Source organism: Arachis ipaensis, chromosome B10 (genome assembly GCF_000816755.2).
Source record: "Arachis ipaensis cultivar K30076 chromosome B10, Araip1.1, whole genome shotgun sequence".
NCBI classification, from domain to species: domain Eukaryota; kingdom Viridiplantae; phylum Streptophyta; class Magnoliopsida; order Fabales; family Fabaceae; genus Arachis; species Arachis ipaensis.
The window spans coordinates 4769829-4788969 of record NC_029794.2 but is presented as its reverse complement, the minus strand read 5'-3'; the positions used below and the strand labels follow the sequence as shown (position 1 = coordinate 4788969).

The 19141-nt window shown below is 33.6% G+C and overlaps 3 protein-coding genes across 4 annotated transcripts; 1 reads left to right on the top strand and 2 right to left on the bottom strand.

Moving 5' to 3' along the window:
- LOC107623918 (dof zinc finger protein DOF1.4) lies at nucleotides 2421-4223 on the bottom strand. Its single transcript, XM_016326321.2, has one exon. The coding sequence runs from the start codon at nucleotides 3661-3663 to the stop codon at nucleotides 2767-2769; it is 897 nt and encodes a 298-aa protein (XP_016181807.1). The 5' UTR covers nucleotides 3664-4223; the 3' UTR covers nucleotides 2421-2766.
- Nucleotides 9078-14769, bottom strand: LOC107622831 (splicing factor 3B subunit 2). The gene is made up of 18 exons (XM_016324874.2): nucleotides 14392-14769; nucleotides 13694-13813; nucleotides 13477-13605; nucleotides 13312-13374; nucleotides 13078-13185; nucleotides 12478-12555; nucleotides 11872-11964; nucleotides 11662-11748; nucleotides 11374-11475; nucleotides 11171-11290; nucleotides 10996-11058; nucleotides 10632-10771; nucleotides 10217-10301; nucleotides 10022-10080; nucleotides 9873-9918; nucleotides 9678-9769; nucleotides 9495-9564; nucleotides 9078-9409 (listed from the first exon to the last, which is right to left on the bottom strand). The coding sequence occupies exons 1-18, from the start codon at nucleotides 14620-14622 to the stop codon at nucleotides 9338-9340; spliced, it is 1758 nt and encodes a 585-aa protein (XP_016180360.1). The 5' UTR covers nucleotides 14623-14769; the 3' UTR covers nucleotides 9078-9337.
- On the top strand, nucleotides 15584-18676 carry LOC107623850 (probable polyol transporter 4). 2 transcript variants are annotated; one of them, XM_016326245.2, is made up of 2 exons: nucleotides 15584-16414; nucleotides 16942-18676. In XM_016326245.2, exons 1-2 carry the CDS (start codon nucleotides 16408-16410, stop codon nucleotides 18306-18308), a joined length of 1374 nt encoding a protein of 457 aa, XP_016181731.1. In that variant the 5' UTR covers nucleotides 15584-16407; the 3' UTR covers nucleotides 18309-18676. The 2 variants fall into 2 exon arrangements, with proteins under 2 accessions (XP_016181731.1, XP_016181730.1); XM_016326244.2 differs by having other exon boundaries at nucleotides 15592-16410.

The window sequence follows — 19141 nt, the reverse complement described above, 5'->3', positions numbered from 1 at the left end:
AAAAAAAAAAAATGCTCAAGTTTCATGAGAAAGATGGAAGTATGGAACACAATTTTTTTTTTATATGATTCTATGAATGTGCCTTTGATGGATGCATATTCCAATTTCTAAGACTAAGTGCGCCTCATTAGCTAATGGGAAAAGAATGAAGAAGCAGCATAAGTTGCCTCTAAAAATGAAATTACTACTTTGTACACTCTCATTTTTCGACCAAGCAAAATTCATTATCATTGCACTTTATTTTAGCAAAAAAACAAAGATGAGTTGTCGTTAATTAAGTTGACTTAGCTTGTTTATAGTAGTTGATAGTGAAATTGTAAGAAAACCATAGCGGGCCACCTCAAACAAACAAGTAGTATATATATATATATTGCTTGGAATATTCCTAAACAAGTTATAGAAAATAACGAGAAAAATCTCATAATAATATGCTGCTTCTACTATAATGTATAATAGGTTCAAGAACAACTTCGCTAGCACAATCTCAAAAGATATAACATAAGAGGCAAAGAAACTACACACTAAATCTTAATAATAATAATAATTCAGCCAATGAAATTGCTGGTAAAGACTGATTATGCGACTAATAAAAATGCTATTTAATATTTATATATCAAAATTAATTATTAAAATTAGTTATTAATATATTTATATATAAATATATATATTTTATATTAATAATTAATTTTACTATATATATATAACATAATTGACTAAAGTTACATGTAATGGTACCTATACCTGCAATTACATTTATTGACCAAAAATTTGGTTATCACATCAAAAATTGTTAGTGACATAACACAATTTTTATCTGCAATTTAAGAAATTGTTACAAAACCTTTTACAGCAGTATTTTTTTTTTATATTAATGGTTGATTTTAATGTACATAAAATATAGTCGATTTCTTTTTTAGATAAATTTTTCTATGAATAACATATTTTAGTAGCAAAAAAGTTCGCCCCAAAAATATTATTTTTTATTATTACTAATAAACTCTAGTTAATTAACCTGATACCGCAAGAATATAATAGAAAAGGTTTGAGTGCTCAAATGCACAAACCAAAAAGCTATCTTTCTAGGTGTTAGCTTTATTTAACTTTAAAATATATAATATATACATCAAAAATTGATTATTATGTATTCATGTATAAATATATATAATATGTGTTTAATTTATTTTTAATATATTTTTTATATTTTAACGTATATTTTATATAAATAACTGATTTGATAATTAAATTTTAGTGTATGTTTAATCAGAAGCGGAGCTCTACGAGGACAATGGAACTATGGCCCCCAAAGATTTTGTAAAAAAATTTAGTAGTTTTTGTTTAAAGAAAATAAAGTTAGTTTATTTGATTAGATTGATATTTTCTCATCTTATTTATTTGTGTTCAATACTCACCTTGACTATTCACTTATTTTTGTGTATTGAAACCTTTTATCATTCACTTATTTTTCTACGTTAAAATTAAAATGAAAAGACTCTATCTGATCTTTTTATACATTTTTATTTCACGTATTATTTTGATTTTAGACCAATGATAATATAGCTAGTAGAATTACCAGTTATTAATAAAAAAAATATTATTTTATTTTTAAATCAACATTGTTACTTAAATGTCATGAAGTATTAGCATTGTTCACTTATTCGAATTAAATAAACTTAAAATAATTTTTAATTTATTATTGTTAATACAAAATACTTGTATACTAGCGAGAGAACATAAAACAAGAATATACCACATCCAACTCAAAATCTTAAAGTGCTAAATTAATGTGGTCTCTCATCTTATAAACTCCTCACTCTTCCTTACTTTATTTAAGGTGAGACTAACTTCAACACTTCTCACACTTACAACACTGACAATATTAAACTAGAACAGAAATGAAAACACCATGTGAACTAGAAGCCCACAGATGAAAAATCCATAGTAACAGAACATATATGATGATGATGATGATGAGAATATTAACAAACTACTTTACAACCAGAATTCTTCCTGGGCCAGCACCAGAGGAATGATTCTAAATAAGTGGTTGTGATTAAATTGTGTGGCTATCAAATCCATATTATATCATTGCTCCAACAAACTCATACAAACATATCCTCAAGAATCTTCCATCACATTCTCTATGTCAGTTCAGTTTTGCTGGAGTAGACCCCATATCAACAATCATAATACCACTAAAAACTGTTTATGATCACTCTCTCATCATAGAAATATGGAAATGTTTATGAAACAAAAGTATCTATAAAGATAAAAGAAATATTTTTATTTTAATATGTAAGTCATTTTGTAAATTTCATTCACTAAAAATACAAAGAAGATAAATTTTAGAATAATTTGAATAGTTTTACTAAATAGGCCTCAAAAACCTTAATTAGAAAAAGTTAATAATAATGCTAGATTACTTGCATACATCAATATACCATTTTATTACAAATTAGAGGAAAAGATAAAGAAAGAAACACAGTGGATGATTGCAGTTAATGGGACCCCTTTTGCTTGAAGCTGAAGCTGAAAACTAAAACAAGACAGCTTCAGATTACTGCTTCTTTTGTGAGAATTACAGGTGAAGAAAGATCAGATAACATGCTCCTTCTGGAAAAAAACAAGAACACTTACTAATCTCTATTAAAACACAAAAACACCCCCAATAATTAAAAAAACTAATTATTAATCTATATATGGACATATATATAACTGTGTCACTTCAATTTTTTTCTCTGTCTTCTTTTTTCCTCTAATTTCTTGCTCTCAAGGTTTGATATCAGAATCATCCCAAGGAACATTTAGATCAGTTGAGACCAAAGGATCAAGGTCCTCCCAACCCCAATAATTTGAAGGCATTTCCATAGCAACACTTGTTGTTGTAGCAGGTAATGGAATCTCCCATAGGTGTGTGTTAGTACCATTGATGGTTGTCTCCTCCATTGTCTTAAACTCTTCTCCACCATAGCTATAAATATTGGAGGCTGAAACTGAACATGGGTTTGCATCAAAACTAGAACTTGATGTTGTTGAGAAGGGAAAGATTAGACTTTGACTCTGAGGAAGATTCAAAGCTGATGATGATGAACTCAGAAACATTCCACTACCACCAAAGTCCTTAACTTCTGATAGATTATTATTATTCTGTTGTGGTAGCAAGGGTGGTGGACGAATCATAGATTGGTAAAGAGTAGGAGGAGGAGGAGGAAGAGGACGATTACTCTGAGGTTGAACTTCCATTTTTCCACCACCACCATTTAAGGTGGTAACAGTGGTAGTGGTGGTGGTGCTAATAGAAGTAGTGGTTGTTGATTTCTTGGTTGGTCTCTTATTCTTTCTTCCACCTCCAACAGGAACATTGCGGAGGGTTCCACCTTTAGTCCAGTGCCTCTTGCAAGCTCTACAGAAATGGCGAGGCTGAGATTTGTTGTAATTGTTGTAGTAACAAAACTTTGTGTTTGTTGAATCACATCTTGGACACCTCAAAGGCTCTAATATTGGTTGCTGCTGCTGAATTTGTTGTTGCTGTTGTTGTTGTTGTTGTTGTTGTTGTTTCTTCATAGTAGTAATCTTTGATGGTAACTCCAAGTTTTGTGATGATTGCAACAAGGCCTTGTTCCAATCAAGTCCTGTACTTGAAACCTGCTTAGAACTCAAACCCATAATAATAATAATCTCAAAAGAAAGAAAAAGCACTATCAGCAAAACACAAGTGAGTTAATTATGTATATCAGAAGAGGGGAACTTTACTAAATCTGAATTCTTAATTATTAGCCCTTAGATTGAGGTGGTAGAAAATACATGAATGTGAATGATATCAAGAAGAACAAGTTGCTGATTACAGTCCAAAGAGTGTGAAAGTGTATGGAACTTGGTGACAATTGGTTTGATTGAAGGAAAGGCCTAAGTAGAAGAGAATAAGAAGTGATGAGCATGTCTTTTCTTTCACTTATCTAATGCCTATTTAATTTATGATCTTATCTTCTATCTCTAAAAAGGAGCAAAAGTAATAATTAACATAACTACAACAACAATATCAGAAGAAAGAATTAAATAAATAGATTAAGAAGAGATTGATCACAAGTCATATGAGAGGTGTATGTAGTGGAGAGAAGGTTATTATCAAGTTTTTATGCAGGGTTTGGTAAGAAGCTAAGGCTAATTTGGTTTCTCTCCACATACATATAACTATGTTATATGTTGTAGAATTAAAGTGGGAAAACAGAGAGATACTTAACCCATAAGGGTGAAGGTGGGTGCTTGCCACGTGGAATGTTTTAGGCCATTGATAGTGCTCTCTTCTGTGTATGTTTTGGCTGTAAAAGGAACAACGTAGACGTGCATGATGCTGCTATATATGCTATAATTATTTAACAATATGATAGAGATTCATCCTTATTTTTCTTGTATTTTTTTTCCCACTCAATCTTCTATTGTATGTTACACACACCATTGAGTATACCTCTCACTTTTAATTTCTACTTTAAACGGCAGTTTACTACATCAGTATTGTATTCCGTAGTAATAAATAATTTAAAAAATAATCGCACTCAATAGTCATAGACAACCTAATTATAATTAATTAAGGGAGTCACTTAGATAAAGACACTTAAAACGTCTTTTTTTTAAAGATGTTTTTAAGTAACTAAATTCAATACATATAATTGATTAAACTATATTATTTTTATCAAAATTAGATCAGATAAATTGATTTGGCCAAAAAATTGATAAATTATACTTTGAATCGATCTAAATTAATATTTTTTATAAAAAATAATTACAATATTTTTTCTAAATCCTAACTTTATGACCAGAGAAATAAAGGGTTAGAATTTAGAGTTCTCAAAATTAATAAGGGTATTGTAGTCATTTTCTATAATAAGGATATTGTAGTCATTTTATATAAAAAAGAATATTAATTTAAATCGGTTCAAGGTTTGGTTTATCGATTTTTTGACCAAATCAATTTGTCTGATCTAATTTTGACAAAAATAATAGTTTAATCAATTATATATTAAATTTTAGTTAATAACAAATATCTTTAACAAAAGATATTTTAAACATCTTTATCGGAGTGTTTCCCTTATATTAATAATGTTACATACACATTAAAATCAACCTTCAAAATCAATCATTAATATAAAATACATGTTAGAATATATATATTAAAAATAAGTTAAACAATACGTATATTTATTCATAAATACATGGTAACTTATTTTAGTAGTTAATTTTAATGTACAAATAGTATTTTTATAATTATATTAATGACTGACTTTCGTCTTGATATATATCATCTTAAGACAATTTAATTATTATTCTAAGATTTTCTTTTTTTTTTCTAATTTAATTTCTATTTTTTAATATCAAAATGATATATATTAAAATTAAACGATAAACCAACCACACAAATATGTTTTATTTTTATCAACTCATTTTATATATTATTAACGATGTAAATATTATTTTCTATTTTGATGTTTTTGGTCATACACACTATCACACACTAGTACACTACACACACTATATGATTGTGCAACTATCATTATTGGTTACCCTTTTCATAATTTATGTAGTGGACTTTGCCACCAATACAAATACAAAATTGGCAAAGGAGAGAAGAAAGTACACTACGGTCCATGGGCTAAAAATTGTTCTTCTAAAATGGATTGAGGAAAGGGAGTGGTAATAGTGGGTCCTAAGATTCTTAGTAGGGTTAAAAACAGTTGGCAACACATGGTTTCTTGTGGGACATATTAGGAAAGAAATGGATGCATAATGTAGTGGTGATTTATGGACCATAGTCATGTGATTACATGTTGCAAGTTGGGTATATATATCTTGCATGCACGTGTAGCTCTCATGTCTATGGACTATGTGTGTATGTTGATTATTGAAGCATCATGCATGTTATGTTTATCCTTTATATATAGTGCCCACAATTATTTTAAAGAGGTAGCTCTCTTATGTAAATATAACAAGTTAAGGTTCATTTTTTAACTTTTCTCACATTCATTATTTAACTTGGAGGTTCGTTTTTTTTTGGGTGAGCACGGGTAGCAGGTACCGATTACCCGTCCGAATCCGAATTCGAACTAATTAAATTGGTTTTGGAATTAAGATAATTGGGTTTAACTCGAACCAAACTGATAATCTTTGTTAGTGATTGGTTCGGATATCGGTTTTAGAGATATAGAACTCGAACCAACTCGCGAACCCGATCATATATTAATTAAATAATATATATATATATATATATATGACATTTTCATTAAGCAAAAATTATTTACTATTAATATATTTGGATTTTAATGAGTTTAGTTTTTAATGTATTTGGTATTTAACATGTTTGGATTATTTCTATTGATGTTACATATTTATTGTACTTGTTGAATCTTTAAGATAAAAATTTGGTTTTTTTTTTATGAATTTCAAAGTCATCGGGTATCCAATTATCCGAACCGAACCAATCCGTTTTTAATTAGTTTGGTTTAGTTCGGATACATATACAAAAAAATACAAATCCAAACCAAACCAAACCAATTACATTTTTATCGATTCAATTCTAATTTTACCATAAATTCGAACCAAACTGACCTGTGCTCACCCTAATTTTTTCACTACTCGATGAAGTAATGTTTTTTTACATTACAAATTAGGGAAACAGAGAGAAATAATCACAGCGCAATTATTTCTCCAACTAGGTAGCAGACACAAGATTATTATTAATTATTATTGTTAGGAGTAATTAAGGACCACAAAAGCCACATGCACATATATAATTAAGCCACGATTTGGGGTGAGATATCTCAATTAGGAGTAATAAATTGAACTTGACGATTTTTAAAAGGTTAATAATGAGCATGGAAATCAATTTGGTCGGTTGGTTAGGTAAAGGGTCTCGTTTGATGGAATGCTACAAAATAATCCAAAGAGGACAAAACAAAGAATGTTTGTCGGACAAGTATGAAAACGACACTTCCAATTAATTAAATCTAACTTGGAAGTGAGTCTATTATATACACCTAAGATGCCACTTATGTTCATAAAAATATTAGGGTGTATTACTACAATATTATTACAGATGCATGTTAAAATAATATATGTATTTTAAAACTACTTATACTAAAATCTTTTATATCATAAATATTTTAAAAATTTAGTTATTAATAAAATTCTTTTATATTTATGACTCAAATTAAACAAGTGTTCTTAATTATGGGAGCTAACCTTAAAGTATTAATATAGCCCTAGCTTATAAAAATTATTGATGAGGATCAAAATAATATATTCTCAAGCCCATGCTTTGGTGGCTCTTGGTGTAACATGTGGAGCCATCAACCACGTGGTTTCAATTTGGTTTTCATAATCAAACATTAGACACTCGAATCAATCGTTGTATTTGCTATCACTAAGGTTTACGACACGTGCTGAGCAGCATCACGGGCTTTTGGGCCACTTGATGTTGATGGACCCATTTGAGCCATTGATGCATTCAGGTTGTAACATAGATTGCGATGTTAATTTTTATATTCTTTTGCTTATCTTATTGGCTAAGGTTAAGTGACTTAATTTGACATTTCCCCATTACTTTATATTACTGTTTCTATTATTTTTATTTGGTGAAAATTTGTAGCTTAATGCTTAGGTATTATCGGTTGCTGTTGACTACTAATGCGGTGTGATGAAGTTTCATTTCTATAACACTATTCTTAGCTTTCGCAAATGTTATGCTACCACGTGGTATTTTGCTATTAACTTATGAAAGATTTTTTTAAAAATTTTATTTATTTATTTATTTATTTAATGATGATTAGTACATTTCACTTTCTCAAACTTGTGTTCATACTTTTCTACATGGTTGTATGGTTGTTAAAAATAAATAATTAAATTAATGGAATGTGGACGCAACTTTATAAATTCCCTGTTAAATGTAGACAAGCATATATGCTAATTAATTATTTATTTGTGATGTGTTTTTTATTAGATCATGAAAGTGATGTAATGATGAGACATCAAGTACAAACCAATGAAAGTTACGCGCTAACAATGACATATATATGTCAGGATCTGTACTTGATCTCAACTTCTCAAGTAATAATGATCAAGGAAATACGTATATCAATCTTGTATTTTTCTATTTTTTTTCAGCTGTGGTATTAAAATTAAGTGTTACTTGACTGCTGTCATTTTCCGAAATTCAAATTTTCGGGCAATTTTTTAGAGAACTGAATACTATATCAGCTTAGTACTATAAGTAAAGATAATGGATCCTCCACACAAAATCTTTTAGCACTCATGGGATGCTGTTAACCCTGAATTGAAATAGGAGACAGTGCATGCATTTGTAGCATAACGATAGATGTTTCTGGAAGATAACATAATGGCAATTTGCGAATGTTCCAATTCATAGGTACCACACACAATGGGGCAAATAATGCTATCAAATATGTGTGGCTAGGCCCAAATTATACATATTGAGAACATTATGACATTAATCCTTGAATAGTGGGTTTCTGACCTTGAGATATTCAACATTTTATATACATCAAGTGATAAGGAATGGTGATCCGCGAAATAAGCACAAATTCTCAAAAGCCGAAACCAATAAAAGCCTTGCATTTGATAAGACAAGAATATGATAATTCAACTACGTAGACTGAAAGTGGAGACAAGTTGTCTTCAACCCTATAAACAGTTCTGAAGGAACAAATTTCGTTCAAGAATGAAATAACGAAAACGTACTTGATTTATCCTGTGTAGAATAATTTGAAATTTGTTTTCAATAAATTCCGACAATTTGCAAGGAAATGAGAAACAGAAACCAAAAAGTCAAGAACCATTTAGCCCCCGGTTCCTGCCGCGTAATTCAGGAAATGTTAAAGGTGCTAATGAGTTTGCGTTGAAGGCACAGAATTTGCAAAACAACCATATGGTTTCAACTTATTAAGCCAGATGCAATACTAAGTTCTATTTTTTAGTAAGACGTAACTCTAAGCTAGTTGTAAGAATCTTGGTCAAATAAACATGCACGTAATACTAATTAACATGCATAGGTTTTTCATGTACTAAAATCAGCTTAAGCAACTACTGCTACGTTTATGCATAGGTTTTTCATTGCGTATTGCATTACATAGTTGTATAGATGAGATTCCTATCCAAAACATTGGTGGCAATGGTTATGAGATACATATGCGTTAAACCGCAGCTCAAACAACAAATTCTCTATTCCTTAACTAATAGGATTCTCTAATACATTTTTCTTCAAAAAAAAACAAAAAAACAAAAAAAAGGATTGCACGAGTAGAGCTAACAAAAGAAACAGAAATGGACCACTCTAAAACTTGAAGTCCTTCTTCTTTGACTTGCCCTCCTTTTCCTGCATCTTTCTTTTCCTTTTCTTTTCGTTCTGCAACAAATGACGGCAACGATTAATACATGTCACAATATCATAAGTTGCAAAAGTATGATTTTGAAGGCTGAAAGTTACATACCTCTGCAACCATGTCACTGAAATCTTCACGCTGACTGCGTGCCCTCTCTTCTTCCCTTGCTTCTTCATACCTGTATAGTTCCAACGTAAGTAATAAATCATACCTTGCCACTTTGACATAAAAAAGTTAACATAGCCAGCAAAATTAAGACACCAAACAAATAAATTAGAAAAAAAAACATACTTTGTAGACAAGACATTATCCAGCGATTCCAGCTCTTCCGGGAGTAAGGTGACATCCACTTTGTCCGACTTCTGACCCTTGAGCAAATCAACCTGAAAGTTCAGAAGGCAAAAAGAATGAAAAACACTGCTCTTCTATCGTTATGTGACTAACCCCACCCCCATCCCCTCAAACAAAAATGGAGAGAACGTTTACCCTTTTGGCTCCCGATTTGTCCTGTGCGCCAGTGCCAACCACGTAACTGAGGAGAGAATAGATCATCAGAACTCAGCCAATAAACACTCATAGGGAAAAAATAAAAAAGCAATCAAATACTATTTAAAAAAAGTGCAAGCATTGCATACGTGTGTGTCGTTCCAAGCAATGTTCCAGGGGCAATTCTTTCTTCCTTCTCTTCAAGTACCTTCAATGAAAAAAATATAATGATATTATCTAGTCAAAACAGAAGTCAAAGCTGTTTTTTTTTTTAAATTAAAAATAAAAAGAAGAAAAGAAGAAAGGTAAGAAAAGAAAAGGAAAAAATAGAGATTAATACTCACTTGATATAGAGGCCTCTCAGGCTCCTTTTTAGGTTGTGGCTTTCGAAGGTCAATAGCTGCAGGTGTCTCAACTCCAGTAGGAGTGCTAAGGTGGAAAAAACAAAGAAAAATGGGAAAGAAATTAGTTTAACAATCATACCAGATCAAGGACAACCATCAATTGTGAGAAGAGATAATAAGCAGGAAACAGCATAACTTGCAGAATAGTTAACAATTCATGCAGTTTAAGGACAATAATTAACAGTCCTGGCAGTGAATGGGTCATTCAACAATCAACATCAATTGTACATCAACAAATAATAATAACAATAGCAAAAGAAAGGTTAGTGCGTTTCATTGATAAGATTACTACAAAACCCTTCATCTAAACCACCATGATATATGAACACAACTAAAAATGGTGAAGTAAAAATACCTGGACAGACTATCAACTGACTGAATACCAGCTTCAAGGTCCTCTTCCTCCATTTCTTCCTCTTCTTCTTCCTCCTCCTCTTCCTCTTCTTCCTCCTCCTCTAAGTCACCCCAGTGTTTGGTCTTATCAACTGGCTCTTCCTGCATTATGGACACACTTAAATACAAATTGGAATACCACAATGAATAAATAACTATATTTAGTTGATCAGTTGCTCCAATATGGATTTCCAAACTAACAAATATTTATTATTTATTTCTTGCCCAAAAACATGCTCTCCACAAGTTTTGCCATCTTAAAACTTGAAAAAGAACAAGATATCAAAAACAACTACAAACACAGTATTAGTACTGATTAAGCCAACCTCATAGTTAGGCTGTTCTTGTTGTTGAACTCCGAATACGTCTCCATATAGTGGACGTCCATACTGTTAATAAGAAGACAGGTAAACTGGTCAGCAAGACAAAAGGGATGGGAGCAGTCCCATTTTGGAAATATTTGGAGAGAGAAGTAAAGGAAGGGGGAAAAAATATAAATACTTCATCAACAGGAGGTTTGCCCCAGCCGCCAGGATGATAACCAAAGCTAGCACCAGGAGGGATGGGAGCATTCAATCCAGGTATCTTCAAATGAGGATAAGATGGTGGTGGACCATATCGCTGAAAGAACCAAATTAATGTAATCAAAGGGCTAACAACCATGAAAAAATATACAAGAACAATTCAGCGGACTGTAATATTACCTGCATATTTATAAGCCAGGGAGGAGGAGCTCCCTCAGGCATACCAAGAGCTTCTTTCAATTCATGTGATAACATGCCAGGTTTCATCTCCCTCAGTTTTACCTGTATATCAAACATCATTATGTAAGATGCAGTTCTTTCTATGCAGACACACATATAGATTCACCATCTATGACAAAATACTTAAATTCCCCTGCATGATATTTGTGCACACGGATTTCCCAAAGATACAAGCAAAAAAGCGGTTTGTGCACTTATCGTCCGGCAACACCTCAACATGGATTATACCTCAAATTCTTTTCCTTCGTGATATAGGTCCCCAAGAGATGTCAGCTTTGGCTTTGTTTGGTATTTAAAAAACGCATCATGAAGAACCTAGCAACAAAAGAAAACAAATCCATGAGAAAGGATAAAAATAGTGAAATCAGAATAACTAGAAAACTGAGAGCAGTATTCAAGCAATGCAGAATGGTAAGAAAAATGCAAAATCAGTGGAACCTGATAGTCTATGTCCATTTTCCCCATTTTTGGTTGCATGCGCTCCCTTTGCTTTTGTTTCAACTTTTTGCTGTCCTCTTTCTCGATATAAGCCTGTGTGGGACAATATTAGACAGTTTGATATGTAAACAGCAACTACAAAATGTAGAAATTAATTAAAAGACATAGGTATATAGAAAGTATTCCATGTTACGGAATGTTGAGTTCAAAGGAATAGAAAAATCAAAAGATAAGTGTTAGGAGAAAAGGCAAGATGCAAGACTATTCCATCATCGCAATATTATCTAACCAATACTTGAAATGAGTCAAAGTCTACCAAAACTCAAGTGAATTGCATGAATCTTACTCAAATCACTACCAACCCATCAAATATAAAGTCTAAGAAAATCATAGAAACAGAAGCGCTTCCCCCCAATTAATAGATACTGAGAAACAAATATTAATATTCTACAGTAGACACAAAAGCTTTAAAGAGTAATAAGCTAAGTTTCAAGAAGCCAATTTGCAAATAAAGCAGAATTTTTTCTCTAGGAAATTCACTTGAACGAAGTCATCACATATTAACATATGCAGGCAGAAGAATTATTTTACAGAAGATCATACTACCTGTCTGATTTTCTCAATTCCAGTGGCAGCAATGAAGTCAGGAAGCTGAAAGGGTTGTTTCTCAATACCTCGTTTACCCTGACAAGAAGACAATCACACAAACTGTGATGAGACATAAGTAATTAATGTGGTCATGGATTATATAGTTATGTTGCTAACATTAATGATATAAAAATTGAAGATAAGAGGAATTCAGCCCGGGCACTAAGCACAATGGAAGGGCATCTGAAAATTCAAAGCAGAACTATTAGCAACTTTGTCATCACAAATGCCCAATAGGATTATGCAAAAACGCCATATGATCATAGATCCCAATATATAAATGATAATGGTGATGATTATGATTATGATATGAGTTCCATATTCCCTTATATCTAACAGATAATAAAAGAGAAATGACTCATGGATGCCCATTGCCAAACACCTACAAGTCCAGGATTCATGATTGCCACAGCCGCTCCCCTGCAAGCATCACATACATACATATAAGAGAAACCTTATCGACTTTATCTTCCTCACCCTATCCCAACATCCCTCATGCATACACCAACCATCATATATGCTTGCATCTTTAACTTTTAAGTATTAATGCTGACTAACCTGCAAGAATTTTCTCTTCTGACACCAATGCCTAGGTACAGGAACAGTATTCCTATAAGATTTCAGGAACACCAGCAACTTTGGGTCTGCTGCAGTAGCATCCCACACCTAAAAAATTAAAAAAAAAATTGTTCAACTAAATATAATGGCCATTAGACTAAATTATAGTTGAGAAGGGGGGAGGCCCAACAACTCAAAAATCAAAACTAATAATGATAGAGAAAATAATCCTACCTCAACAACATCAGGCCTTGAGCAAATCTGTTTCAGTTCAGCAATTTTCATCCTCCTTTGAAGCTGAACATAAAATCAACATTTTTGGAGAAGTCACACACGGGAAGGTAATAGTAAAATTGGATGAACAAAAAATAAAAATAAACATATCACGAATTGCTAGACCTTTTTCTTCTTGTTTGACACACCGCCTTTCTCTTTCTGATCATCATCGTTTTCTTCCTCGTCAGAATCAGAATCGGCCTTCTTATTTGCAGCAGCATTTTCTGCTGCCTCATCCTTCTTATCGGTATCCTAGAGGTATAATAGTAAATCTTTTGTCAAAATCAGGTAAAAAAGATGCCAGAGAAGAATAAATTGAGACCTGTAACCTATATCATACCTCCGAACCAGTGACGTCACTGAAACTGAATTTCTCAAAGATCTTTCTAAATTCTTCATCCATGCCTTCATCTAGCTCTGCCTTCTCCGGCACATACTCAATTTCAACTTGCTCAACCACCTAGAGTTTAAGAGAAATAATAAAATCAATCTATGTGCATCATTTCAAATCTATAGCTCAGCTATTTTCAACCTTCTGTGTTCTAAGAAAGAAAATAACAATCTAGAACGAGAAATTATCTAATCTAATCACCTAAAATATTTCCGCAACACTAAACAGCATTAGCTCAGTTTATTTACTTCAACTGCAACAGATTATGTTTTTCAATGGAAGAATAACCAGTGCAATAGAGAGAAGAGAATGGAAATAATTCATTATCATAGACCAGGGTGTAGTCCAACTACATAGCTCATTTCCTTTCTTTTCCCTCCAGTCCTCTTTCACCAAGCGAAGCTCGAGAGCTTCTCTCTAACTCAAAAACGCTAAAATGCAAAACGAGAAGCTCTGTTCAGCTTCGAAAACCCTAACTACGATATTGTTCGAACAGAAAGCAAAGGCACATTAAGAGTCAATTCACTTAGCTCCTATCCTAATTTTTTTTTTCTTTTCGATAACGAAGCCAGCACCAGTTTGATACCTAATATTATAAACCCCAAACCGATTTAAAAGAAACTTTAAGTTAGAAGAATGATACGAACCTGCTTCGGATCAGTGTTCTCCTTAGCACCGTCGCTCTCTTCTGCGGTTTTATCTTCATGGTCAGGTTCCTGAGATGCCTTGTTGTTCTTCTTCTGCTTGCGGCGACGGCGACGGCGCTCGCTCTCACGCGACTTCTTGGCGGCGGCGGAGGAAGTGGTGGTGGAGTTGGCAGCCAGATCTCGGTTAGAAACAACTTCGCCGTTCTGGTACGGAAGAGTCTCCGCAGCCATGGTTGCGGGGTTTTGGACGGAAAGTAACGGAGGGATTAACAGTTAGACTTATGAGTGAGTGTGTGGCGATGAAGATGAAGAATCAGAAGAAGAGGGATTGAATAGATGAAAGGAAAGAGGAGAGAATCACAGAGGGGGAAGGTGGGTTATCGAACAATCTTCATAATTTATTTGGGCCAGCCACGTGTTATTACTTTGGTCCGTTTGGGCTTTGACTTATTAATATATCAGCCCGATTTAGAATCCCCCAACCTAACAGGCCTAGAATGAGACCCCGACATTAGCCCAATTATCTATTTTCGAAAAAAAACTCCAAGTCATAGACTTTATATTGTCAACAAGTTATGTTGGTTTAATAGTTAGCTCATTAGTCCATTTAACTAAGTGTTAGGGGTTCATATCTCGTCTTGTGCATGGTAGTATGGTGCATGATATTAGAAATTATTTTTAATATAGAGATAAAGATTGTATTTTATTTGAATATTGATATTTGAAATATATTACAGTATTGTAGATATACAAAAAAGGTGTTCAACATACATCTGCGTGCCAGAATATTGACATATGTCTAACATGCATCTTATATGTTGTCAGGATGCATCCTGCGTGTTGACTCTCCACCTATAAAATTCACCTACATGTAATTATACTAAATAATCCTAATTTCAACAAAAAAAAATACTAATATTTTTTTCATAAAAAAAATTAGCCTTATAATGTCTAAACTTTTAAAAGAAATAATGATGATTTTATGAAACTTGTCCGCTTTCTTATATATTTAACTAAACTCGAAAAGATTTTACTTCTGACCTAATTCTTGCCTTCTTGCCATAAAGTTGTTACTAGGAAACAAGACCATGAGTAGTGTAACATGTTAAATGAGATTAGAAATCTTATAGTTGGGAGGGGAGGGGTATAAGAGGGACATCACATTAATACTTAAAAAGTAAAATACCACAGATACCCCTCACCGACGGTTAGAACTTAGAAGGGAAGTGTTTCTATTTTCCAACCATTGACGAAGCAAAGTACGCGCGAACCGACCACATACTAAGCGGCACGTTGTTTCACTTTCACCTATGATGCCCGTACGATGACGTGTCCGACAGTCCCCAATGGAGATCCTTCATCAACAAGCACATACTGACGAATCCCCCAAAACAGGCTGAGATTCTTGTCCCTGAAAATACGTTGCTTTAGAGTCCAAAAGAAAAGAGTTGACCCCACTTGACATTCTGGTAATTCCATGTAAATCCTTTGTCCAAAATCGAAACTTTGCTCTTTTTGAAGCGAAACACTCAGCTAGGTGTTTGCAAGTTCCATCCCTTTTCTTCCACAATTCAGATCTAAGACCATACCCCCCCCCCTCTCTTTCTCTCTGTGCTGGAGGAGGAACATTGTTAACTAGGAGCTTCAAACAGGGTCAACGGTGAAGTCCTTTTTCCCTTTTCACTCTTTCATCAGCTCAGAGGAGAGAGACACCGGGATTTTTTGTAATATATTTGTTTTTTTGTGAGTTTGGTTTTTGAACATTGCATAAGAGTATATATAAATATATAAAATTGAGGGGAATAATGGGGTTGGTTGGTGTCCAAGAGAATGTGGATGGGAATGGAGATGTTCTATCTGAGATTTCATTGGGGACCAAGCCCAAGTACACAAGGATGGACTCTGATCTTGATGAGGCCGAAGAAGAAGACTTGCCATCATCTAACAAGCATGATTCCAAGAAATATATAATGGCTTGTGCCGTCTTTGCCTCTTTGAATTCAGTGCTTCTCGGCTATGGTTGGTAATTCTATTTTATTATCTTATCTTGATCTAATCACATTTAATTTTTATGTGGTTCTTTTAGTTTGGGACCCTGCTTCTTTTCTTTTATCATTGAGTGGCAAGAATATGTGTCAGTCCAAAAAATTAAGAAAAGAATAAAACCCCACTATGGGGCTTTGTGCTGTAGATTATAATAATCACAATGGTGAATGCAAAATATGCTGTTTGTGCAATTTGTAGCACAGCTTTTGTTGTTGAGGTTTAGGGAACAGGCATATATGGACAAAATGTGGATACATAGCTTACTTGTAAATTCAACGAGATAGTTATAGTAGAGACAGTTAGGTACTAATGATTGAACTTAGCAAATTCATTCTCTTACTATAAGGGCCCATTGGTTCATGGCAAGAGTTATAGAATGCAACCATGTTGTTTGATAGTTGTTGAAACTTGAGCATCATCAACATGAATTTTCTTTATGATATTTGATGGGACCACATCCAAGTCCCTGACAAATTCAGTTCATATTTGCTTATTGTTTTGTAGATGTTGGTGTTATGAGTGGAGCGATTATATTCATTCAACAGGATCTGAAGATCACTGAGGTTCAACAAGAAGTTCTTGTTGGAATTTTGAGCATAATATCGCTGTTGGGTAGTTTAGCAGGTGGAAAGACATCTGATGTCATTGGTAGGAAATGGACAATTGGTTTGGCTGCTGTCATCTTCCAAACCGGTGGAGCCATTATGGCTCTTGCGCCTTCTTTTAAAGTACTGATGATAGGAAGACTCTTGGCCGGGGTGGGTATAGGTTTCGGCGTCATGATTGCGCCTGTGTATATTGCTGAAATATCTCCTGCCGTTGCTAGGGGATCTCTTACATCCTTCCCTGAGATATGCATAAATTTGGGAATCCTTCTTGGCTACATATCAAATTATGAATTTTCAGGGCTTCCAGCGCATATAAATTGGAGGCTAATGCTTGGTGTGGGACTTCTTCCTTCGGTGGTTATTGCTCTTGCTTTGTTTATCATTCCTGAATCTCCGAGATGGCTTGTGATGCAGAATAGAGTTGAAGAAGCGAGGCTGGTGCTGAGGAAGATAAGCGAGAGCGAAAAGGAGGCTGAGGAAAAGTTGAAAGAAATCCAGGTAGCTGCTGGATTAGCTAATGCTGAGAAGTATGAAGCTAAAGCTGTTTGGAAAGAAATATTATGTCCTTCACCTCCGGTTCGAAGAATGCTTATAACTGGTTGTGGAATTCAGTGTTTCCAACAGATTACAGGCATAGACACAACTGTGTATTACAGCCCAATAATCTTCAAGAATGCTGGTATCACTGAGACCACTCAGCTTCTTGCAGCAACAGTCACTGTTGGCTTCACCAAAACACTCTTCATCCTGATAGCTATATTTCTGATCGACAAAGTGGGGCGAAAGCCGTTGCTTTATGCAAGCACAATTGGGATGACAGTCTGTTTATTTAGCCTGAGCCTCTCTCTAGCTTTTCTGGATCATGCAAAAGTTGGGATTGTATTGGCGATCCTATCAGTTTGTGGAAATGTAGCTTCTTTCTCAGTAGGACTTGGCCCTATATGCTGGGTTCTGTCATCTGAGATATTCCCTTTGAGACTTAGAGCTCAAGCATCAGCTCTTGGAGCCGTCGGAAGTAGGGTAAGTAGTGGCATCATATCCATGTCCTTCCTCTCGGTCAGTCGTGCAATCACAGTTGCAGGAACCTTCTTTGTGTTTGGCATCATCTCATGTTCTGCCGTCGCCTTTGTTCATTATTGTGTTCCAGAGACAAAAGGGAAGACTTTGGAGGAAATTGAGGTTCTCTTCCATGATAAAGATGATGAATCAGGGGGAAATGAGGTTGAAATGGGAGATGTAGAGCGCCTGATGCAGAAGTCATGAGTTTGGTGGCATGCCACAATCTTGAATCTTCATACTAAACTAAATTCCTAAGATATTTTCAATATCATACTAGTTTGGTGGCTGGAAAATTCTTTAGTTATAGCAGAAATTTACTAACAATGAGAAACTTCATTCCAATGTTCTTAGAACCACCTAGCACCAGTATATATTATATGCTAAAGCATCTGTTGATATAAAATATATTTATGTCCCTTGACTTTTTTTTATTTCTATTTTTTACCGTCTATTGAAAAGGAGTTCAGATTGCATCATTTTATCTCAGCCATATTAGGAATTTGTATTGTCTCTTTCCAACATGCGCTTGCATTTGTTGCTATTTACCTTGTATAATATTCGCTTTCTTAAAATGTTTATTATTAATAGAATAGGGAGATGCGTGTATTCTAATTCCACCAAGATAAAAAGGGATATTATGTTAATAAAGAATGGCAGTACTTGTAGTTGTACTATAATTGCAAATTAAATTGAGTAATTAGTTATTAATTTTGAAAGATGAGAACATGAGAGTCTCAGCCAAGCCTTGGTAAAAATTTGTTATTTCTAAGACTTGAACTCAAAACTATTTATTAAGAAAAAACACTTATCACTTAACTAATATTATATTAATCTAGTAGTTATAATAAGATGATTCACAATTTTAAGCATATGGATTAGGCCCCTATGTTATATTGTTAGGTAACAAATATGTGTTTGAACTAACCTTGGTTGAATCCTTGAAAGTAGGTAGATCACTTGTAAGTGTTTGCCACAAGTAGTGTCCATTTATGGTTCAAAGGAGCTATGTTGTAATTTCCGAATAAAATATAGGGAGA